The 24,999-nt window shown below is 39.0% G+C and overlaps 1 protein-coding gene and 1 long non-coding RNA gene across 4 annotated transcripts; one reads left to right on the plus strand and one right to left on the minus strand.

The window, feature by feature from the left end:
- The first annotated feature begins 4,094 nt into the window (after positions 1-4,094).
- On the plus strand, positions 4,095-12,573 carry LOC113675207 (uncharacterized). 3 transcript variants are annotated; one of them, XM_089189135.1, is made up of 7 exons: positions 4,095-5,372; positions 6,235-6,512; positions 6,786-6,900; positions 10,307-10,429; positions 10,784-10,817; positions 11,144-11,246; positions 11,831-12,573. In XM_089189135.1, the coding sequence occupies exons 1-7, from the start codon at positions 5,240-5,242 to the stop codon at positions 12,344-12,346; spliced, it is 1,302 nt and encodes a 433-aa protein (XP_089045261.1). In that variant the 5' UTR covers positions 4,095-5,239; the 3' UTR covers positions 12,347-12,573. The 3 variants fall into 3 exon arrangements, with proteins under 3 accessions (XP_089045261.1, XP_089045262.1, XP_027047549.2); XM_027191748.2 differs by having other exon boundaries at positions 4,096-5,372; positions 11,144-11,270; XM_089189136.1 differs by lacking the exon at positions 10,784-10,817 and having other exon boundaries at positions 10,307-10,437; positions 11,106-11,270.
- A 1,465-nt stretch (positions 12,574-14,038) lies between these two features.
- On the minus strand, positions 14,039-16,423 carry LOC149036393 (uncharacterized). Its single transcript, XR_016181556.1, has 2 exons — positions 15,366-16,423; positions 14,039-14,900 (listed from the first exon to the last, which is right to left on the minus strand). It is a non-coding gene; the product is annotated as an uncharacterized LOC149036393 (long non-coding RNA).
- Positions 16,424-24,999: the final 8,576 nt, after the last annotated feature.

Here is a 24,999-nt window from a genome sequence, read left to right on the forward strand (position 1 = left end):
AGACAAAATTGTGGCAATGCCCAAAGATCTTTTTGATGATTCTTAGAGATAAAATGATGGACTATAAAGGGGAATCAAGATTAGTGTTGTAGCTTTCTGGCAAGGGGAGATTTTTGACTTCAAAGTTGTCAAATATTTGGATGAATTGAAAGGCTTAAACACAAGCAAGAAGATGGTGAATGAAATGAACACTCGTGTCTCCTACTTATATTAGATGAAAATGAAATAAAGCGCCAAAGAATTAAAAGCCTTGCTGCATCCAACCTTAACCACCTTTGGTCACTTCGGCTCCGGACTGTTACATCCCGGCTCCCGTGGCTCAGGCCCGACCGAGGAAGTTGCAGCGCATGCCTCTTGTGGCTGGGGTCCCGTCCTTCCGGCCGGTCGTCGACTGCGATGGACTGCTTGTAGTGCTCTGAGGCCGCTGCCGGTCGTTGGGACGGTGTTCTCGTACAACGCGCTTGGGACGCTGGCGGTCATATGGGTCCATCCGACCCGCCTTGAAACACGGACCAAGGAGTCTAACATGTGCGCGAGTCTTTGGGTGAGCAAAACTCCAAGGCGCAATGAAAGTGAAGGCGGCCCCGTGCCGCCGAGGCGAGATCCGGTCTCCCTTTGGGTGGGGTAGACCTATCCTACCCTTAGGGAGGTTTGAGTGAGAGCGTGTCTGTTGGGACCCGAAAGATGATGAACTATGCCTGAATAGTGTGAAGCCAGAGGAAACTCTAGTGGAGGTTCGTTGCGATTATGACGTGCAAATCGTGAGTAGGCGCCTAGATGACGGTATTTAAACACGGCGGAAAAATTCAGAAAGTGAACAACACAGTTATCTGGTGCTCTTGGTAGGATTATGTTGCTATCAACCGGTATGGACGTGTTGTCCTTTTTCAAATGCTGTTTGTTGCAATGAGAGAACCGCTTACTGTCATCGTGGTCAGAGATGCGTAAACCACGGAAGACGATGTATGAAGCAGCATTAAGTCTGCCGCTTTCTATTTTGTTCCTCAATAATTTTCCTTACATACAAGTTGGTTTCAATTTCGTTTTTTCGATGAATAATCTAGTTATTTTCGCTTACTTAATATTTTATATGTTCTCCTTAAGAAATTCACTGTAGCTGTTCATTCACAAGTCTGTCACGCCATCTCTCTTTTTTTGGGATGCCAATGCTTCCATTAGCTTATACCAAAAAAAGCCTTGCAGGGGGCTTAAAAAAAAAGTGTGCCTATTTTGGTACTTGTATAACTTTCTCAAAGCCTTTGTTCAATCCGAAATGCTAAAAAAAATAACATAACATTTTAAAACATTTGCATTTCGAGGATTTTTAGTACATGCACAGACACGAGCTCGTTCCCAGGGTCTTTTCCCTTCCTCCCTCTGCGTATCTAACGTGACGTAAGCAGTTTCGATTTCATCCGAAGTCGTAACCACTCCCTTCCGTTTCATGGCATTCGTCACATGGTTACATCGAAAGTGTTCGAAAGAGGACTGGGTTTATCAAGGAAATTAAAAATGTATATACGGATCGATGTACCTCCATATTCCATTTGATGTAATTGGTCACGCTTCTTCATTCTTCAAGAAGATTAAGAAAGAAAGAGAATAATCAATTATTGGACGCTTATGGAAATCTCTAAGAACCTAGAAGTTTAATCGTTTTACGTCTTGCACGTCAGTACGGTCTCAGACCTGCCGAAGTATTGAAAAATTTGGAAAAAGATTTGACTTACACCTTACATCGTCCAAAAGACGAGGAAGACTCCCTAAACTGCCCGTAATGGTCTTTGGTAAAGACGAACAATGAGCAGCCGATATGCTAGAATTACAATCTATAACTCGATACAATGGAGGAGATCCATCTTCTGGTCGTCATCGATGTCTTCTCGAAATTTGCATGAGTTCAACCCATCAAATCTAAAACAGGTGTAGACGTCACAGAAGCCTTTGAAAGAAGACGCCTTTGAAACGCGCCGAAGGACGAACACTGCAAAAACTTCAAACGGACGTTGGTAAATATTTTTACAATAGCACTTTCCAGAAGTTGATGAAAGTTAAGATATTCTACTCTTTCCAACAGAGGAGATAACAAGCCAGCGTCGTAAAGAGATTCAATCGTACCTTGAAAGAAAGACTTTATCGTTATTTTACGCTATACCAATTAACAAATAGAGAAGCCTTGACTGTGCTCTGTTCTGTTATAAAGCACTTAGGAAGCGGCTAGAGCACGAAAGAAGTGTAGGGAGAAACACGAGACGTAGTCGAGTGTTTCTTCCCACTTCTTGAGTCACTTCTTGGAACATGAAGATCGCTCGGGATGACAGCGTCGCAAAACTCGGCTGCAGTGACTGAAGTGACTTTCCACTCAACGCATCGGAAAGGATATCAGAGCGAGTTCTTATTTTTTCACTCGAAGGGCGGCCGATGTAGTTTCTGAGGCTTGCTTTACTGTGATGACCGGAGATCGTCATGATAAGCGAGCCGCGATGGACTTCAGCATGATCATATTTGCTCAGACACCGTCATGATTAGTATGAATTTTAACAGTTATGCCTGTTTGGTTATATTTTTCATCATTTCTGTTTTGTTCTATTTTGTTTTTGAACTCTGAACATTATATACTATTCGAGTGTTTGCTGTGTTTGATTTTTATTACCGTACTCTTAAGCTTGCAATCTAACTGAGCGTGAAAATCTTTGAAACTCGGAATGTCTATTTTGTTTTTCCTTTAAGGATTTTCATATCTGCTCACGTTTTAATAACGTAAATTACGGCGCCTGGTATGTTTACAAACCTTTGTTTGGTTGTTCTGTTGCTACTTGCCGGCTCGCTTGTTCCGAAATTTCACTTTCAATTATCGGAAAAAAGCTAAAAAGAAGTCCCGGAAAAGATCGAACATAGAATAATTTGACAGATGGCGTGACAGCTTTAGCTCAGTTCTATGCTCTATACTCTCATAGAGCACGCCCTTTCAACCAATGACAGCGCGCGTTATATCCGAACTTTATTATAAACTCTCATAGAGCACGCTCTTTCAGCCAATGACAACGCGTGTTATATCTAAACTTTATTATAAATCTAATTATGTTTTTAGGATTTACACATCTTTCAAGCTTTGGTAGATGGGTGCAATCAATCGTATCATCTTAGTAGTGGAATGAAACCTTCTCACATCAATATCGAGAATGCAAGTCAAGTGTGGGACGAACTGAAAAGGATCGTACAAGAGCTCGTTTTGAAGTCGGTGATAAAGTCCTTTTAAATGAAAAAGCCAGGACTTTCCAAAAAGAGTATCTCCTAGGTTGGACGTAGGAAGTATTTATCGTATCGCACGTGGTACCGGGACTCGTGAATACCTACAGAGGCAAAGAAAGGGACGATTCATCGGGTCAAGGTACCTTTCACGAACAAGACATTCAAAAAGGAGAAGTGCCCGATGGTGCCAGATTTTGATTTGTATTGGAGAAACTTGATGCTAAAAGCTTCAAATTCGCGAAACCCATACAGGTTATGCTAACTACTCTTATTTTAAAGCGTTTCGATTTGTTCCTCTTTTTCTGTCTCTGCCTCTAAATTCAGCCACTTTGTCACATTTTTCCAATTTTCCCTCTTAAATATTCAACTTTCTACTCTTATGACTCAAGATTTTGGAGTGACACAAATGGCTTTAACCTTCTTAGAGGGAAGACTGGGTTTGACTCGCAATAGACCAAGTTTCCAACGTACTGAAACACCTCTTTCTTCAAGATCTGTCTCGTTATGAAGATCAATAAACAACACAGGTTCATTGTCATTTGAAAGCAGGCCAGTTCCTAACAGACAACTCCGCAACACCGCACCGGTTCGTGACAAGTGAAAGACGCTTTTAAAAGACCTTTAGCAATTAGGACTGCAACAGCAAAGAAGACGTCGACTTAAAAATGAATGTATATTTTTAGTTGAAATTTCGCGAATGACTGGATGTGTTTAACATCTCTTACGGCGCTGCAATTTAACCTAAGCATAACGTATGAGAGCGGCGTTGAGTTCATAATGGAGTTTTGCTGTAGAGGTTTCCTTTCTCGGACCAAGCAAATTTTGATGATCTCACATTGTTATTTTGCAGAGAAGGGCTAAGAAATGTACACAGTTTTAAAACGCACGTGCTGAGCTATTGCTATGCTCATCAGATCTTTTGTTTTGTCACGTCCTCGTTGCTACCACCGTCGTAGTTTGCTAAAGTTCCCTATTGGCTCAGAAGCATCCTTACAGCAAAGTAGGAACTAATAAGGGATCACTGTTATGCTGTCAGTCGCTTGTCATCTGTGACTCCAGAATTGGCTTTGGTACACAAACGCATCAAAGTAATGGGATATATCTTGGTGCAGTGATCAAGAAGACAACAAGCCTTCTTAGAAAAGGCCCTAAAGCCTCATTAAATGTAAATTAGAAATTTGCAAAAGAAGGGTAGAGAGTCAGCAGAATTTACATACCAAGGCTAAAATAACATATCTAGTTTGCTTGGGATTTTCTCCAAAAACACTTTTTTAAAAAAAAAAAAAGTCTCTGTACTTTTTACCTTATGCACAGAATGGAACAGCTTTTGAACTTACCGCGATTAGCCTTGTGACTCAATTTTTCACGAACCAATTAAATTTAAAATTGATGATAAGCACCTGCAAAGCCGGCCACCTTATGTCGCTTCCCCAAAATTATTCATTATATTTTACCTCAAACTCAACAACCATTGCTTAGTACAGCAATTTATCTTCAACTTTTAGCTTATCAGTTTAATGATCTCAATCGTGATGAACGCTACTCTAAGGTTGTTCTTAATGCCAGTTTGTCATGTGACCTGTAGTGCGATAATAAAAGTTTCTGAAAAAGTCAAAACGAGCTGCTATAAAATGCGCTTGGTGATCTAGTTTTCAGGCGGAGGTCGATTTTAGGCACAATAAGGGCTTAATAGTCTCGCATTTTTCTACAAGCTAAGGCCTTGTGTAGCAGCACAGGCATTTAATTTCCGTATAGTTTCTTGCTAAAAAATACAAAAATCGAGCATCACACTTGAACCGCTGTTGTGTATATAAGATTAATTATTGATTGACTCTTCGTGACTCTTAATAATAGAAGCAAACATTTCATTTTTACCCTAAGAATTGAGCACCTTGCAGCCCAAGGGCTAAAGATATCAAATTAAAACAGAGAACAATGAGATGACATCCAGGTCTCATTGGTTAAAGACAGTTCGGAAATTTTTTAAATGCATTTTTTGCTTCAATTTGCATATCTTTTGCAAAGCCGCTCTCAGGGGATCTGCATCATGAAGAATTCGATTTTCATCCGTGTTCTGTTACTTTTGTGCCTTCACATGGCTGATTCTGTCCCTTCACAAGGTTAGCTTCACTATAATTGAACATATGTGGGAAGAGTGAGGGGAAACGAGCCCTTCTTTAACGTAGTTACCGTTTAACACCTGTCACTTGTTTAAAGAAGGTTTTGCTATCATATCCGTATAGAAAGTCCTCTAAAGATGATTTAACGCTTCTTAACTGCTTAACTAAGTAAATTATATTTGGATGGGTGGTGAGAAGGGAAGATAATTTGTTTGAGTGACTTTGTGAATTTCCCTCGCAACGAAACTGCGAAAGGTTTTTCGCGTTTTTTTAAGCGTTTGTGTTTTTTTCATTTAATTCCCCTTAATCACGGAATATCAAAAATTTATCATGCTTTGGTAAATATGTAGCTTTTTTTTTTGTTGTATTCCAATAGGCTGAATTGCGCTTTGACTGAGTAAAATCGCTACTCTTTATTTTGAGAGCAGATCTTTCCAGAGATCATATTTTAGCTATTCATAGGAGTTGTCTCAGTGAAAGTAGGTTAGACCAGATGAAGACCACTGACAACACTGCTGCTAAATTCTAGCAAACTGAGAATCGATGGAATAAAAAAGACTCTCAAACAGGAACTGAAGAATCGCTTTCAAGCACCGCGTGAAGGAAAAAATGATCGTCGACTCATATAGTTCGAATATCACAAATGAATAGATGAATTAATTATAAAAAAGAGGCTACTTTTATATATAAAGAGATAAACTGTCGATTGTTATTGAACTTCATCTATAATCCTTTGCTGTCACCGTTATTGCTACTATTATTATTATTAATATTATTATCATTATTATTCGGTCTTTTATCGTATTGCTTGTTTTCTTATATCTGTATATTTGTTGTTGTTGTTATTTTTTAAATTTTAAAGACTTCTGTGATGCAAACCAATGCCGACAGTTAGAGTTTACGCCTGAAAAAGAGTTTGACGGCAAACGCCTCACAAACCACGTGATTCGTATCGTTGAGGTCATGAAAATGAAGTTTTGTAAGAACGTGTGTTATATGGAACCCGACTGTGTCAGCATTAATCTTGATAAACGAGTGGGTCAACAAGGAGATTACAAATGTGAATTGAATAATGTTACTCATGAAGGACACGAACTCGAACTGGAGAAGGAAGAACACTTTTTTTATCACGCAGCTGAGGTGGGTTTTGTTTCATCTGCAAATACGTAGTTTGAGTAAAACAACTACTTTCATTATCATAAACCTTGAAATGATTGCTTGAACTCGCTATTATCACCATCATTATTGTAATCGTCATCATTCGTTATCATAATTGGTTTTTTTCTACATATCCAGTTGAGTGTTCTTGGTTCCCAGTACATTCAAACAAGAGAAGTGTATCTAAATAAATTAATGTACCAAAGTCCTGCATTAATATTTCAAGGTATTATGTTTTTCTCCTTTCGGCCTCAGAGTGCTTGTGTTAAAAACCCTTGCAAAAATAATGGTACTTGTCAAAGTGGTTTTACCGACAGAGGATATCGCTGCTTGTGTACTGCCGGATTCAGAGGTCAAAACTGTAAAAAAGGTAAACCTTACTGCATTTTTAAAAACGAGTAAAACACGGCTGTCAGCACGTGGAGCTTTAACTACGTACAAATTCAATTTAATTAGGGCAAAACTTTAACAAACACCTCACATTCCATCACTCCAAAGTGAATCAAGCAACAACAGCTGCATTGCTGACTCGCCTCCAGTCCTTTTTTTATTACATGCGATCACGGAGTAGCAGGAAACAAGGAATTGTCTTTCGCGAGCCAGAGGGGCATATTGTTGCGCATGTTCTGTAAACTTGTTTTGATGCGAGAAACCACCGGTATGCGCCTGCGTCGGTTTCCCGCTCAAGAAAAGCAGGAAGATACGTCGGAAAACAACAATAGATATTGTATTTGAGACAAACTTTCTTATCATTTTCCCCTATGTAACTTAAATGGAAGCGGAAAAGTCTTAAAATTGTTGTGTGGTGTGTGGAAGGAAGTTACTTTCAAAAATGAAAGGTTGTACAAACGACTTCAAGTCTTGTCTTGTGATTGTTTGGGCGTTCGATGTAGATGATATTATTTGTGAAGGATGCAAGAGGCCTGTCGAAGAGCACAAACAAATTGGATAGTATATTTTTATTGGGTCATTGCTATCTCAAGTTATCGTTGATCGTTTGAAGTATTCACTTTCCTGTGGGCGTTTTTTAGAGCTCCAACTGCACTGCTAGTGCAATGTACTTCCAATTCTAGCGAAAAATTAAAGTTTACAGAAGTATGTGTTTTTTCTAAAGTTTCTTTTTGACACGGATCACAACCGGCGGGGCCGATTACCAAAACAAGAAAGGTCAATGTCGAGTAAACAAAAGTAAGACAACGTTAGTACTAGAGAGACGGACGTTACATCGAAGAGCTTATTAGAAATTGAGGAATAATTATTTACCGGAGTGAGGATAAGTCTTTTCAGTCATTAGTCTCGGAAATATCATCAGATATGATCAATGATATGGGGAAATTGTGAATTAAAACAAGTGCTAGTTTGGGCTTCCAGTTGTAATGAAATAATGAAATCATATTCATTCATCATTTCAACTGCACAACAATACACTCTTTGCAACCTTATTCTCCAAGCTATTGAATTACAAGAGTTATGTGACAATTTGATGGTCTGAAAAGGCTCTTATTACATGCCACACAACATAGAACCAGAGGGGCTGATATTTAATAGTGGGGATAAAAAGCCTTTTTTCCCTGGGAAGGAGACTAAATGAGGTCAGAGTAAACTAATGTGTAGAGGTTTGTTGATCTCTCTATGACAATGGATGATTTACATCTATCAGATTTTAGAGAAATGAGACTTAAATCAAAAGGGGACTTTGACATTACACATTTTGCCGTAATGGGCATTGGCTTGGATGCCTATTTGAGGAAATTTATAGTTTTCTAGCCAGGGGTTTGGCTGTGCCAATTTTAAGTCAGACAAATCATATATCAGTCACTTAAGAAATTATGTAGCTCTCACTGGAAGCTCAAACACTCTTAAGGAACATGAGAATATTTTACCTGATCACTCCTCATATTCTTTTCCATGAATTTGGACAAAACTTTCAAAAACTTTATTGGTAATTTTACAGCTGCAAAAAAGGTAAAGACATAAGTTGCATATAGCATAAGCTAGTTGAGGCAAGTTACAAGGAGAGAACGAAAGATTTATGATTTACACCAGTAGTAAGCTTTTAACACTAATGACTTTCTTTTGAATACCAGCTTGCCACAATAAATGTCACACCTATCAATTCTGTCAATAGTGCCAACTATACGTAGTGGGGTCACTTCACATCTCCCTAAGCAGCAGAGAATATAAAAGTTAATTCCTATCATCAATCTCAATTAAAAAATAAAAATTGAAGGATCAAGACATTTCTGGCAAAGTGAAATGCAAGTCAAACTGGTTTGAAGACATTTTAACGTGAAATTCGTTTTTAAATACGACAGAACTGTAGTTAACATTCTAAAGAAACAAGGAGTTCCAGCCCCTCGAGTAATTATTCATTTGTTGTATCACTCGTCTCATATTTTAAGAACCAGAGAAAGTTTGATAATTTTTAATCTGCGAGTTTCGTGGTACACTTTGACTCAAAATTCATTTCGTACGACCTAAGTATTCTCCTGAAATAAACAAGACACAATGGAGCTGACGCCATTCGTTTCGAATAACACATGAACGTGAAGAAAACGGCACCAGTTTGAACTCATGAGGCAAAGCACACGCATTTTTTTCAGGTAAATGAACTGATTAAACCGAAAGCTAAATAAATAAACCATGAACTGACAGTGGTGAGGGATTTGGGGGCCATGTGATTAATAAGTTTTGCAGAAGTTTATCCTCTAGTTAGCACTTCAAGCCCAAAAAGGCAATTAGAAAAATTCAAACCAAAACACAGCAACAAAATAATATAAAACCGGAGATGATTGAGGCAGGACTATAAAAGTTGTTTAGATTGTTGCCTACGTACCATGTACAACAGACTTGGAGAGCAAAAAGGCCAAAGGCATTTGCGAGCCATGGCTTGGAAAATCCAGCTGAACCTGCCAAAAAAGAATTCGCTGAAGGATGTCGTAAGAGCAACTCAATCCTGAAGCTGGAACATTTTTTAAAGCCTTGTTTCCTAAGTGACTACAAAGAGGAAGAAAAGACGATGCTATTTGAAGTGATTTGAAGCTTGGGGCCACCTCGAACTTAACGCAATTTCATTTCAAAGTTGAAGTAAAATAAGATCAAATTCTAAACTACCTTCTATTACCGAAACGAATATCTCACGATCGTCTCCACATACAACTTCGTGATTCATAGAAGTAAGACATCAATATCTTAAGATTAACCTTCAAGGTTTGTAGTCTCATGTGCACATCTTGATCGTTAGTAAATCAAACCTCAAACTTCAAGTTTTCGGCCATTTTACGCGTTTTGTTCGAACTTTGATCATTAAAATATCCTCATCCGAAGAGCCATCAAACTCCGCAAGTATCCAAAGAGTAAGGAATGGTGGTAAACTTGTCATACTCTTTCATCCCTCTCCAAAAAATATTACAAAAAGGTGTCGATCGCCTAGTTGAAAACCCGCAGAAGGGCGCTGGAAATATCAAAATGAAGCCGAACGCGTTGAACAAATTTTACTGGTGCATGCGCAGACGAAATGCCCCTCCCCTCTACCTCTTTCGCGCACTTACTGGTAACCCCATTTCAAGCTGTGAAATTCAAACACGGCTGAAGTTTGAGATTACGCCAAGAAAAAAGTTTTAATAGAATTAATTTATTGTCCCGCGACTTATCTCTTAACTTAAGATTTTATTCGTGCAGTAAACAACGGAATGTCAGGAGCAACTCTTTTTATTCAGAAAATGGTATTTATTGAAAATATTATTGAAAAATAGTATAACGACAATATTTTTCAGATGTCAATGAGTGTAGTGAGGGATTACACAACTGTAGTGTTGATGCTGTGTGTAGCAATATCAAGGGATCGTACAAGTGTACATGTAAAACTGGATATTTTGGAGATGGAAAAGTTTGCAATGGTAAATTTGTTAATAGGAAATGAATTCATAATTAATTTATAAAAGTATATTATTTTTAGATGAACATGATATCGGATCTCACGCGAGGCTCAATTGGTTCAGTTTTTCTTGCTTTAGTTTCACATTTATATTTGTCTTATATGAGAAAATCAAAGCGATGATTTTAACGCGTATATATTGTAGATTTGAACTATCTTTTCAGACATGATTGAGTTTGACGTAGGAAGAGAGGATTGTTCCCCTAATCCTATGTGCAACAACATCAAGAGATCGTAGAAACCGAGTTAATAAGGACAATGTATTTTAAAGAAAGTTTATTGACTAACAACCGAAAATCTCTGTACACATTTTCAGCTTCATCATGTAAGGAAGTCTACAAGAAGAGTGGGTAGGTGATAAGTGCCGATCAAAAGGGATGTTGAATCACATAAGAATAACTATAAAGTGATCATAAAAATAATGATTATGAAAACTCAGAAGCAGAGAAATTTATGCAAAAGCAATTAACAAGACTCTCGAGGAGTCTGCGTGTTTCACTCAATTTTAAATTTGAGCTGTCTCAAGATTAAGAGAACTAATCACATGACCCTCCATTATTGGTTGTAGCAACAACTTGCGTATTCCATAATGTGGGATACACAAGTCGTCGCTCTACAGGCGTTCAATCAAAATTCAGCGCTGTCTCTCTTTCTCAGAGGATTATATATTCAACAGATTAAACACGAGTGGTGTGATAACTCTACACTTCGGATCAGGACCAAAATCCGTCTTTTGTCACAAGGAAGATTTTGGATGCGGAAATGGAGGCTGGACGCCGGTAATGAAGATTGATGGTAATAAGGTGAAAAATTCACACATTGATGTTTAGAAGAGTCGCCACTTGTTTATTGTTGTTTGGTATAAAGGGCAATTCGCTTGCGCTATCATTAAGATAGTCTTTGTTTGGATTAGTCTGTGAATCAATCAGTCATACACAATCTAGAAATTTGAAATAAATACGAAACGAGCACCATGGATGTTAAATTCGTAATCCGCTGTCTGAAAACATGTTCCTTAGTTGAGCAGAGTGTTGAGATAATAGTGTCCTGGGCCTAGTTTTTCGAGGGCCGATTAGCGCTAACCCAGGCCGGGTTAAATTTTAATCTAGGTTTCTATATCTCTCGGTTCAAAAGCCGTTTAGGATAATTTTCTCCTTATGTTTTTAGACCATTCAATCATCAAATTGAAGACAAAAAGAATTAAGCAGAATTTTCTTTTCAAGCCTTCAGATTTTTCAAGGCCCTGCTTTAACCCAGCTTTGAAAAACCCGGCCCCAGTGTCGTAAATAATATGGGATATTCTTCTGTTGCGATGCAACTTCTCATTATCAGCGCTATTAAAGCAATTTTTTTCTCCACGCAGCAAACTTTCCACTATTACTCTTTGTTTTGGAGCAACATGGCCGAATACAATCCGCGAGGAGGCATGACTGGGTTTGACTCACAGGAGACAAAGCTACCAACTTACTGGAACACATCCTTCTCAAAGATCTGTCTCGGTATGAAGATCGGCGAAAAGATCAAATTTATTGTAATCAACAAGCAGGCTGACTCCCTGTACTCACTGATCGCTGACGGTCAATACCACTCAACCTCATTGGGTCGTGACATGTGGAAGAGACTGATTGGTTCAGAAGCCTCCTTGCAAACAGAATGTGGTAAGGAAGGGTTTAATGTGTACGGCTCTGCCAGCCATTCCAAAGCAAGAATCGGCATTGTTGGTAACGAGCAAAAACACTGCAGGAGCTGTGATTCTAGGATCGGTTTTGGGACAGGAGGTACCCCTGACAATTCTACTACGTGTGGAAACGTAGCTAGACACAATCCAGGTAAAAACGACAAACGCATCAGAGCAATGGGATATATCTTGGTACACTAACAATGAACAGGGTCGATCATCCAGCTGGATAACCTTTAACATCTTCACGCTAACCGACACAGCAAGTTATGAGTTTATGTTTATGTTTATGTTTATGTTTATGTTTCGGTAAGATACGAAATTAAGTGATTTGATGTTGTATTGAACGACACGCAGTTACACAAATCGTAATGTAAGAAGCAATGTAAGTAATATAATGTAAGTATTTCATACTTTTTGTAAGGAAAATATTATATAAAAGTATTTGGCACGTTCTGATCGTCATAAAAGGAGCCGTTATCAATTTTCAGTATAGGTTTAGCAGTGCATTTATTCTGGGTGTTAAAAAAACTAATAAATAGTTAGAAAAACTAACAAAAATCAATCAAGTCAGCTTTTTGATCTAAGCAGGGACACAAGAGATTTTACTGATGATCCAACACATGCGGAAAAAGAACCAGGAAACTAGATATAACTCACAATTAATGTTAGAGGGTGTCAATGGGGTGATGGCACTTAGGGCTTACGGTTTAAGTTTTGGCCAATTTACGGCTAACAATTAATATCTTTCAATAATTTTTCACTAGAGAAAATTTTACGATTAACTTTTTCTACGACTAGCAGTTAAAATTCGTTAATTTTTTGCCCAACAATACAATTCTTTAGCCATTTTACGGTAAACGGTTAACCCCATTGAGACCGTCGCATAAGGCCCATGGGATAAATTTTGGTGTAATAGAAATCAAAACAGCAAGATTCCAAGAAACATTGGCCTTCAAGAGCGACTGCAAAGAGAACTAACAAGTATCCTCATTTAGCCTCATGGTACCACAAGCGACTCAAGCGTCCTATATGCAATCTCGGGGTTTCATAGTTTTAATAGAAATCGAATACCTCATATGCCGAAAGTGTGTATTATCATATAAATTACGGTGTCATACAAGGATTTCCAGCCCTGAGAAAAGCCGTAACAACTCACGTGAAAAAATACGATATTTTTTCACGTGTGTTTGATATCGTCAATCAGTTGCTGACATGTCACTCCCCTTTGGCGCCACTCGGTCAGGTTGATGAATGAACGGTAAAGCCTTCACGATTCATAATACAAGGTGGTTCGTCGGAATTTTTTCCGATTACGGCAGCTAAAACACTGAAAAATCCGTATCGCTCACAGACAGTGACATTCAAACTTTCCTAGAAGGGGAAGAAAACCATTAAACGAAAAGAAAAACCGAAAGTTACGTGTTCGAAAGTTACGTATTCTCGCAGCTAAGAACGAAAATCGACACCTGGAAGATTTGCCACTGGCCATGGCCGATTTTGACTGTTTACCTGAAAGACTTTTTCTGTCCGTAAGGAAAAAGTCAATAAATGAGAATTTTGAACATTGACAATTACGCTCATTATAGTTTTCATAATCAAGATTCAACACACATTTCGATCTTGAGAGTTTTATGTTAGCGTCGACGCACTGTACGATTGTTATTCGGGGACTGTCGATTCATTACTGGGATACCTGTGGTAGCCCAGTCATAAAATGCCTTTGTTTTTTTGTCTTTTTTTACTGGGATACCTGTGGTAGCCCAGTCATAAAATGCCTTTGTTTATTTGTCGTCTTTTTACTGGGATACCTGTGGTAGCCCAGTCATAAAATGCCTTTGTTTTTTTGTCTTTTTTACTGGGATACCTGTGGTAGCCCAGTCATAAAATGCCTTTGTTTTTTTGTCGTCTTTTTTTTTTTTTTTTTTTTTTTTTTTCCTCCGCCACAAAATGGAAAAATTGCGCAATAGTACCCAGAGGTCATTGGGCCCTCAACACCATGACAACTAACTGTGATCCAATGAGGGTGAAGATGTTCACATGCTGATCACGTGTTATCTTGATGATGATTGACGTTGTCATGCACGGACAGGTCCGGGTCACATGACGAGCACGAGATTTTCTTTTGTCGGTCGTTTTGTATTTCAACGTGTTTGGATTACGATCACCTGAAGCGTCATAGCGCAAACGCTCGAAATACTTACAGACGCATACACAAGTCGTATTGTTCGCGGCCAGTCCACACTAAAAGATGTTATTGAGCAGTAATTTTGGACCGGATTGAGTCGCGAATTGTGTATCCGTTGTAGTTTCTGGTGATTTCTGCCGTTTTAAGCTTGCTTTACCATCACTGTTATTCACATCATCTACTTTTATTGCGTTGGTAAAATCACACAAACCAACTCGCGCACAAAATAAGAAGAGTATATTGAAGGCTTGAAATTATATTACGATCGATTTTCATCAAGAAATGGGCCAGGAATTTTCCACAATAGTGCAAATAATCGTGAAGGCTGATCGAGGAAAAGCGATTGCGTGACGCTCGGTAAGCTGTAAGATGACATGTTATTATTTACCAGACGTAAAAACTCTTCAGATTCTCAGTCTGCATTTTGTACCCACTCTGCAGTCTCCAGTCTATATTTTGTATCCGGTCTGCTGTCTGCATTTTGCACTAACAGGTATCTGTGGCACCAATACAGTTTATTTTTGGTTACATTTATTCGCACAACACACATAATCTACCACAAAATACCTGTATAGCGACGCTTGATCGCCGCTAGCTGGACCGTACGAATCTCACTGATCGACACAACAAATATCGCCCCAATTTCTTTCATGGAACGCCTCCTTTATTAAATGTCGTATTCGACCGTGAAGCTAAAAATAATTGATTCACAAAATTAGGGACAAGAAATTAGCTATAGAAACACTCGAGGTAAATTAAACTTACATTGTTGCCGGATCTGGCGAGAGTTGACACAAAAAGGACCTTTCCTTCCTTCGATAAAAACGACAGACAATTTCTTTCTATTAAACCACGAGTGCTTGCGAAATCGATCGAATTATTGAATTGCACAATAGATCCGTTCTGTTTGGAAATGCGATACCACTTACGGAACGCGTGACGAGGCACCTAGTGTGACTTTTACAGATTATTAATTAAACGATTACTAAATCAAAACAAGGGATAAACCCGTGCCTTAGGGGCACTTACAACCTGTGTGTGAGGTAATTCGACATTTTCGTTCTTTTCCACGTTAATACTCTTCTTTCCTTTTGTAAGAATGTAGACCACAAGTAATCCACCCACCCTACAAAAAATAACTCTTGCATGCATAGCATGCCTATGTTTTGAAATAGGTGTATGCACTTAGCCAGACTTGAGCTCACTATTTCAGTATACTAATCCGACACCCGTAGTATCACTACACTTGATTCCAAGGATCCAGTACCATCCAGGTATCCCAGTTACCCTGCTCACAGGGTCTAGTTTTTTTTTTTTTCCTCCGCCACAAAATGGAAAAATTGCGCAATAGTACCCAGAGGTCATTGGGCCCTCAATACCATGACAACTAACTGTGATCCAATGAGGTGTTCACATACTGATCACGCGTGTTATCCCTCAACTCCATGACAACTAACTGTGATCCAATGAGGTGTTCACATGCTGATCACGCGTGTTATCTTGATGATGATTGACGTTGTCATGCACAGACAGGGCCGGGTCACATGACAAACACGAGATTTTGCTTATAAAACTCTTAGGTCATTTTGTTTTGTGTTGCAACGTATTTGGATTGCGATCTCCTGGAGCATTATAGCGCAAACGCGCAAAATACTTACAGACGCATATACAAGTCGTATTAATCGCGGCTAATCCACACTGAAAGATGTTATTGAGCGGTAATTTTGGAACGGATTGAGTCGCGAACGCTTGAAAGCCATGAAAGCCTTGAATGCCTTGTATGCTAAGTATGCCAATGTCTTAGTTGAAAAATGTTCACTTGTTGTAAAAAGCAAAATCTGAAATCTGAAACCAAACTGCATATACTCTATGCAATCTATTGAACAACGCTACTACCGTGAGACTGAAGAACATAGCTATAAGGGATGCAAACTGCTTGTGAAGAAAGACGACATGTTGGATTCACTTGATGGCAAGGAACGTAGCTACGATAACAGTACGAATTGTATTAATTTGACGATCAGAAAGGTGAATCTTACGTTTGTTTTCATTGTAGTTGTATGGATATTCTTTTTTAATAAATACGTGATCCAAAACCCTGTGTTTTTTTGTGTATAATGTTGTTATGTTAAATATTGTTTACGCAATTGTCTTGTCACAAGCGGCCCAAGCTCACGTCTCGAGAAAAAGCCAACGATTAATTTATGAACGCGTCACGCGTTGTGTGACTCGGTGTTAAGTTACGAGAGGAACTGCACGTTATAAGGAATAGTACAGGGAACGAAGTATGGTCGATTTACAACGATACATATTTCGAAATATGAACATTTTTCTCGTAAAGTCAATAAAAATTACTCATACCCTGTGTATCCGTTGTATTTTCTGGCGATTTCTGCCGTTTTAAGCTTGCTTTACCATCACTGTTGTTCACATCATCTACTTTTATTACGTTGATAAAATCTGTACAGACATCACACCGACCAACTCGCGCGCAAAGTAATAAGACTATATTGAAGGCTTGAAATAATATTGCGATCGATTTTCATCAAGAAATGGGCCAGGAATATTCCTCAATACTGCAAATAATCGTGAAGGCGGATCGCAGAAAAGCGATTGCGTGACGCTCGGTAAGCTGTAAGATGACATGTTATTATATACCTGACGTAAAAACTCTTCACATTCTTAGTCTGCATTTTGTACCCACTCTGCAGTCTGCAGTCTATATTTTGTATCCGGTCTGCAGTCTGCTGTCTGCATTTTGTACTAACAGGTATCTGTGACACCAATACAGTTTATTTTTGGTTACATTTATTCGCAAAACACACGTAATCTACCACAAAATACCTGTGAGTGAGGTAATTTGACATTTTCGTTCTTTCCCACATTAATATTCTTCTCTCCTTTTGTAAGAATGCAGACATCACTCACAATGTTTCAAGTAATCCACCCACCCTACAAAAAAGTAACTCTTGCATGCATACCATGCCTATGTTTTGAAATAGGTGTATGCCCTGGGCCAGACTTGAGCGCACTATTTCAGTATACTAGTCCGACACCCGTAGTATCACTACACTTGATTCCAAGGATCCAGTACCATCCAGGTATCCCAGTTACCCTGCTCACAGGGTCTAGTTTTTTACTGGGATACCTGTGGTAGCCCAGTCATAAAATGCCTTTGTTTTTTTGTCGTTTTTTACTGGGATACCTGTGGTAGCCCAGTCATAAAATGCCTTCGTTTTTTTGTCGTCTTTTTTTTTTTTTTTTTTTTTTTCCTCCGCCACAAAATGGAAAAATTGCGCAATAGTACCCAGAGGTCATTGGGCCCTCAACACCATGACAACTAACTGTGATCCAATGAGGTGTTCACATGCTGATCACGCGTGCTATCTTGATGATGATTGACGTTGTCATGCACGGACAGGGCCGGGTCACATGACGAACACGAGATTTTTGCCCATAAAACTATTTTGTCAGTCGTTTTGTATTTCAACGTAATTGGATTACGATCATCTGGAGCATTATGGGACAAACGCTCAAAATACTTATAGACGCATACGCAATTCGTATTGTTCGCGGCCAATCCACACAAAAAGACGTTATTGAGCGGTAATTTTGGATCGGACAGAATCGCGAACGCTTGAAAGCCATGAAAGCATTGAATGCCTTGTATGTCTGGTATGCCAAGTATGCCAATGTCTTAGTTGAAAACGTAAACTCGTTGTAAAAAGCAAAATCTGAAATCTGAAACCAAACTGCATATACTCTATGCAATCTATTGAACAACACTACTACCGTGAGACTGAAGAACAAAATTCAAATGAATGCAAACTGCTAGTGAAGAAACATGTCATGTTAGATTCACTTGATGCCAGGGAACGTAGCTACGATAACAGTGCGAATGGTATTAATTTCACGATCAGAAAGGTGAATCTTATCTTTGTTTTCATTGTAGTTGTATGGATATTCTTTTTTAATAAATACATGATCCAAAATCCCGTGTTTTTTGTGTATAATGTTATTATGTTAAGTATTGTTTACGCAATTGTCTTGTCACAGGCGACCCAAGGTCACGTCTCGAGAAAGAGCCAACGATTAATTCATGAACGCGTCACGCGTTGTGTGACTCGGTGTTAAGTTACGAGAGGAACTGTTGGAGATTTGAACACGTTATAAGGAATAGTATAGGGAACGAAATATGGTCGATTTACAACGATAAATATTTCGAAATATGAACATTTTTCTCGTAAAATCAATAAAACTTACTCATGCCCTGTGTATCCGTTGTATTTTCTGGCGATTTCTGCCGTTTTAAGCTTGCTTTACCATCACTGTTATTCACGTCATCTACCTTTATTACATTGGTAAAATCTGTACAGACATCACACCAACCAACTCGCGTGCAAAGTAAGAAGACTATATTGAAGGCTTGAAATAATATTGCGATCGATTTTCATCAAGAAATGGGCCAGGAATATTCCACAATAGTGCAAATAATCGGGAAGGCGGATTGCAGAAAAGCGATTGCGTGACGCTCGGTAAGCTGTAAGATGACATGTTATTATATACCAGACGTAAAAACTCTTCAGATTCTCAGTCTGCATTTTGTACCCACTCTGCAGTCTGCAGTCTATATTTTGTATCCAGTCTGCAGTCTGCTGTCTGCATTTTGTACTAACAGGTATCCGTGGCACCAATACAGTTTATTTTTGGTTACATTTATTCGCAAAACACACATAATCTACCTCAAAATACCTGTGAGTGAGGTAATTCGACAGTTTCGTTCTTTCCCACATTAATATTCTTCTCTCCTTTTTGTAAGAATGTAGACATCACTCACAATGTTTCAAGTAATCCACCCACCCTAAAAAAAAGTAACTCTTGCATGCATAGCATGCCTATGTTTTGAAATAGGTGTATGCCCGGCCCTTGGCCAGACTTGAGCGCACTATTTCAGTATACTAGTCCGACACCCGTAGTATCACTACACTTGATTCCAAGGATCCAGTACCATCCAGGTATCCCAGTTACCCTGCTCACAGGGTCTAGTTTTTTTTTTTTTCCTCCGCCACAAAATGGAAAAATTGCGCAATAGTACCCAGAGGTCATTGGGCCCTCAACACCATGACAACTAACTGTGATCCAATGAGGTGTTCACATACTGATCACGCGTGTTATCCCTCGACACCATGACAACTAACTGTGATCGAATGAGGTGTTCACATGCTGATCACGCGTGTTATCTTGATGATGATTGACGTTGTCATGCACAGACAGGGCCGGGTCACATGACGAACACGAGATTTTGCTCATGAAACTCTTTAGTCAGTTGTTTTGCATTTCAACGTATTTGGATTGCGATCTCCTGGAGCATTATAGCGCAAACGCGCAAAATACTTACAGACGCATATACAAGTCGTATTAATCGCGGCTAATCCACACTGAAAGATGTTATTGAGCGGTAATTTTGGAACGGATTGAGTCGCGAACGCTTGAAAGCCATGATGGCCTTGAATGCCTTGTATGCTAAGTATGCCAATGTCTTAGTTGAAAAACGTTCACTTGTTGTAAAAAGCAAAATCTGAAATCTGAAACCAAACTGCATATACTCTATGCAATCTATTGAACAACGCTACTACCGCGAGACTGAAGAACATAACTATATGGGATGCAAACTGCTTGTGAAGAAAGACGACATGTTGGATTCACTTGATGGCAAGGAACGTAGCTACGATAACAGTACGAATGGTATTAATTTCACGATCAGAAAGGTGAATCTTACGTTTGTTTTCATTGTAGTTGTATGGATATTCTTTTTTAATAAATACGTGATCCAAAACCCAGTGTTTTTTTGTGTATAATGTTGTTATGTTAAATATTGTTTACGCAATTGTCTTGTCGCAAGTGGCCCAAGCTCACGTCTCGAGTAAAAGCCAACGATTAATTCATGAACGCGTCACGCGCTGTGTGACTCGGTGTTAAGTTACGAGAGGAACTACACGTTATAAGGAATAGTATAGGGAACGAAGTATGGTCGATTTACAACGATACATATTTCGAAATATGAACATTTTTCTCATAAAATCAATAAAACTTACTCATACCATGTGTATCCGTTGTATTTTCTGGCGATTTCTGCCGTTTTAAGCTTGCTTTACCATCACTGTTGTTCACATCATCTACTTTTATTACGTTGATAAAATCTGTACAGACATCACACCAACCAACTCGCGCGCAAAGTAAGAAGACTATATTGAAGGCTTGAAATAATATTGCGATCGATTTTCATCAAGAAATGGGCCAGGAATATTCCACAATAGTGCAAATAATCGTGAAGGCGGATTGCAGAAAAGCGATTGCGTGACGCTCGGTAAGCTGTAAGATGACGTGTTATTATATACCAGACGTAAAACTCTTCAGATTCTTAGTCTGCATTTTGTACCCACTTTGCAGTCTGCAGTCTATATTTTGTATCCGGTCTGCAGTCTGCTGTCTGTATTTTTTACTAACAGGTATCCGTGGCACCAATACAGTTTATTTTTGGTTACATTTATTCGCAAAACACACATAATCTCCCACAAAATACCTGTGAGTGAGGGAATTCGACATTTTCGTTCTTTCCCACATTAATATTCTTCTCTCCTTTTGTAAGAATGTAGACATCACTCACAATGTTTCAAGCAATCCACCCACCCTACAAAAAAGGAACTCTTGCACGCATAGCATGCCCATGTTTTGAAATAGGTGTATGCCCTTGGCCAGACTTGAGCGCACTATTTCAGTATACTAGTCCGACACCCGTAGTATCACTACACTTGATTCCAAGGATCCAGTACCATCCAGGTATCCCAGTTACCCTGCTCACAGGGTCTAGTTTTTTTTCCTCCGCCACAAAATGGAAAAATTGCGCAATAGTACCCAGAGGTCATTGGGCCCTCAACACCATGACAACTAACTGTGATCCAATGAGGTGTTCACATACTGATCACGCGTGTTATCCCTCGACACCATGACAACTAACTGTGATCCAATGAGGTGTTCACATGCCGATCACGCGTGTTATCTTGATGATGATTGACGTTGTCATGCACAGACAGGGCCGGGTCACATGACGAACACGAGATTTTGCTCATGAAACTCTTTAGTCAGTTGTTTTGCATTTCAACGTATTTGGATTGCGATCTCCTGGAGCATTATAGCGCAAACGCGCAAAATACTTACAGACGCATATACAAGTCGTATTAATCGCGGCTAATCCACACTGAAAGATGTTATTGAGCGGTAATTTTGGAACGGATTGAGTCGCGAACGCTTGAAAGCCATGAAAGCCTTGAATGCCTTGTATGCTAAGTATGCCAATGTCTTAGTTGAAAAATGTTCACTTGTTGTAAAAAGCAAAATCTGAAATCTGAAACCAAACTGCATATACTCTATGCAATCTATTGAACAACGCTACTACCGTGAGACTGAAGAACATAGCTATAAGGGATGCAAACTGCTTGTGAAGAAAGACGACATGTTGGATTCACTTGATGGCAAGGAACGTAGCTACGATAACAGTACGAATTGTATTAATTTGACGATCAGAAAGGTGAATCTTACGTTTGTTTTCATTGTAGTTGTATGGATATTCTTTTTTAATAAATACGTGATCCAAAACCCTGTGTTTTTTTGTGTATAATGTTGTTATGTTAAATATTGTTTACGCAATTGTCTTGTCACAAGCGGCCCAAGCTCACGTCTCGAGAAAAAGCCAACGATTAATTTATGAACGCGTCACGCGTTGTGTGACTCGGTGTTAAGTTACGAGAGGAACTGCACGTTATAAGGAATAGTACAGGGAACGAAGTATGGTCGATTTACAACGATACATATTTCGAAATATGAACATTTTTCTCGTAAAGTCAATAAAAATTACTCATACCCTGTGTATCCGTTGTATTTTCTGGCGATTTCTGCCGTTTTAAGCTTGCTTTACCATCACTGTTGTTCACATCATCTACTTTTATTACGTTGATAAAATCTGTACAGACATCACACCGACCAACTCGCGCGCAAAGTAATAAGACTATATTGAAGGCTTGAAATAATATTGCGATCGATTTTCATCAAGAAATGGGCCAGGAATATTCCTCAATACTGCAAATAATCGTGAAGGCGGATCGCAGAAAAGCGATTGCGTGACGCTCGGTAAGCTGTAAGATGACATGTTATTATATACCTGACGTAAAAACTCTTCACATTCTTAGTCTGCATTTTGTACCCACTCTGCAGTCTGCAGTCTATATTTTGTATCCGGTCTGCAGTCTGCTGTCTGCATTTTGTACTAACAGGTATCTGTGACACCAATACAGTTTATTTTTGGTTACATTTATTCGCAAAACACACGTAATCTACCACAAAATACCTGTGAGTGAGGTAATTTGACATTTTCGTTCTTTCCCACATTAATATTCTTCTCTCCTTTTGTAAGAATGCAGACATCACTCACAATGTTTCAAGTAATCCACCCACCCTACAAAAAAGTAACTCTTGCATGCATACCATGCCTATGTTTTGAAATAGGTGTATGCCCTGGGCCAGACTTGAGCGCACTATTTCAGTATACTAGTCCGACACCCGTAGTATCACTACACTTGATTCCAAGGATCCAGTACCATCCAGGTATCCCAGTTACCCTGCTCACAGGGTCTAGTTTTTTACTGGGATACCTGTGGTAGCCCAGTCATAAAATGCCTTTGTTTTTTTGTCGTTTTTTACTGGGATACCTGTGGTAGCCCAGTCATAAAATGCCTTCGTTTTTTTGTCGTCTTTTTTTTTTTTTTTTTTTTTTTCCTCCGCCACAAAATGGAAAAATTGCGCAATAGTACCCAGAGGTCATTGGGCCCTCAACACCATGACAACTAACTGTGATCCAATGAGGTGTTCACATGCTGATCACGCGTGCTATCTTGATGATGATTGACGTTGTCATGCACGGACAGGGCCGGGTCACATGACGAACACGAGATTTTTGCCCATAAAACTATTTTGTCAGTCGTTTTGTATTTCAACGTAATTGGATTACGATCATCTGGAGCATTATGGGACAAACGCTCAAAATACTTATAGACGCATACGCAATTCGTATTGTTCGCGGCCAATCCACACAAAAAGACGTTATTGAGCGGTAATTTTGGATCGGACAGAATCGCGAACGCTTGAAAGCCATGAAAGCATTGAATGCCTTGTATGTCTGGTATGCCAAGTATGCCAATGTCTTAGTTGAAAACGTAAACTCGTTGTAAAAAGCAAAATCTGAAATCTGAAACCAAACTGCATATACTCTATGCAATCTATTGAACAACACTACTACCGTGAGACTGAAGAACAAAATTCAAATGAATGCAAACTGCTAGTGAAGAAACATGTCATGTTAGATTCACTTGATGCCAGGGAACGTAGCTACGATAACAGTGCGAATGGTATTAATTTCACGATCAGAAAGGTGAATCTTATCTTTGTTTTCATTGTAGTTGTATGGATATTCTTTTTTAATAAATACATGATCCAAAATCCCGTGTTTTTTGTGTATAATGTTATTATGTTAAGTATTGTTTACGCAATTGTCTTGTCACAGGCGACCCAAGGTCACGTCTCGAGAAAGAGCCAACGATTAATTCATGAACGCGTCACGCGTTGTGTGACTCGGTGTTAAGTTACGAGAGGAACTGTTGGAGATTTGAACACGTTATAAGGAATAGTATAGGGAACGAAATATGGTCGATTTACAACGATAAATATTTCGAAATATGAACATTTTTCTCGTAAAATCAATAAAACTTACTCATGCCCTGTGTATCCGTTGTATTTTCTGGCGATTTCTGCCGTTTTAAGCTTGCTTTACCATCACTGTTATTCACGTCATCTACCTTTATTACATTGGTAAAATCTGTACAGACATCACACCAACCAACTCGCGTGCAAAGTAAGAAGACTATATTGAAGGCTTGAAATAATATTGCGATCGATTTTCATCAAGAAATGGGCCAGGAATATTCCACAATAGTGCAAATAATCGGGAAGGCGGATTGCAGAAAAGCGATTGCGTGACGCTCGGTAAGCTGTAAGATGACATGTTATTATATACCAGACGTAAAAACTCTTCAGATTCTCAGTCTGCATTTTGTACCCACTCTGCAGTCTGCAGTCTATATTTTGTATCCAGTCTGCAGTCTGCTGTCTGCATTTTGTACTAACAGGTATCCGTGGCACCAATACAGTTTATTTTTGGTTACATTTATTCGCAAAACACACATAATCTACCTCAAAATACCTGTGAGTGAGGTAATTCGACAGTTTCGTTCTTTCCCACATTAATATTCTTCTCTCCTTTTTGTAAGAATGTAGACATCACTCACAATGTTTCAAGTAATCCACCCACCCTAAAAAAAAGTAACTCTTGCATGCATAGCATGCCTATGTTTTGAAATAGGTGTATGCCCGGCCCTTGGCCAGACTTGAGCGCACTATTTCAGTATACTAGTCCGACACCCGTAGTATCACTACACTTGATTCCAAGGATCCAGTACCATCCAGGTATCCCAGTTACCCTGCTCACAGGGTCTAGTTTTTTTTTTTTTCCTCCGCCACAAAATGGAAAAATTGCGCAATAGTACCCAGAGGTCAT

This window comes from Pocillopora damicornis, chromosome 12 (genome assembly GCF_964200805.1).
Source record: "Pocillopora damicornis chromosome 12, jaPocDami1.2, whole genome shotgun sequence".
NCBI classification, from domain to species: Eukaryota; Metazoa; Cnidaria; class Anthozoa; order Scleractinia; family Pocilloporidae; genus Pocillopora; species Pocillopora damicornis.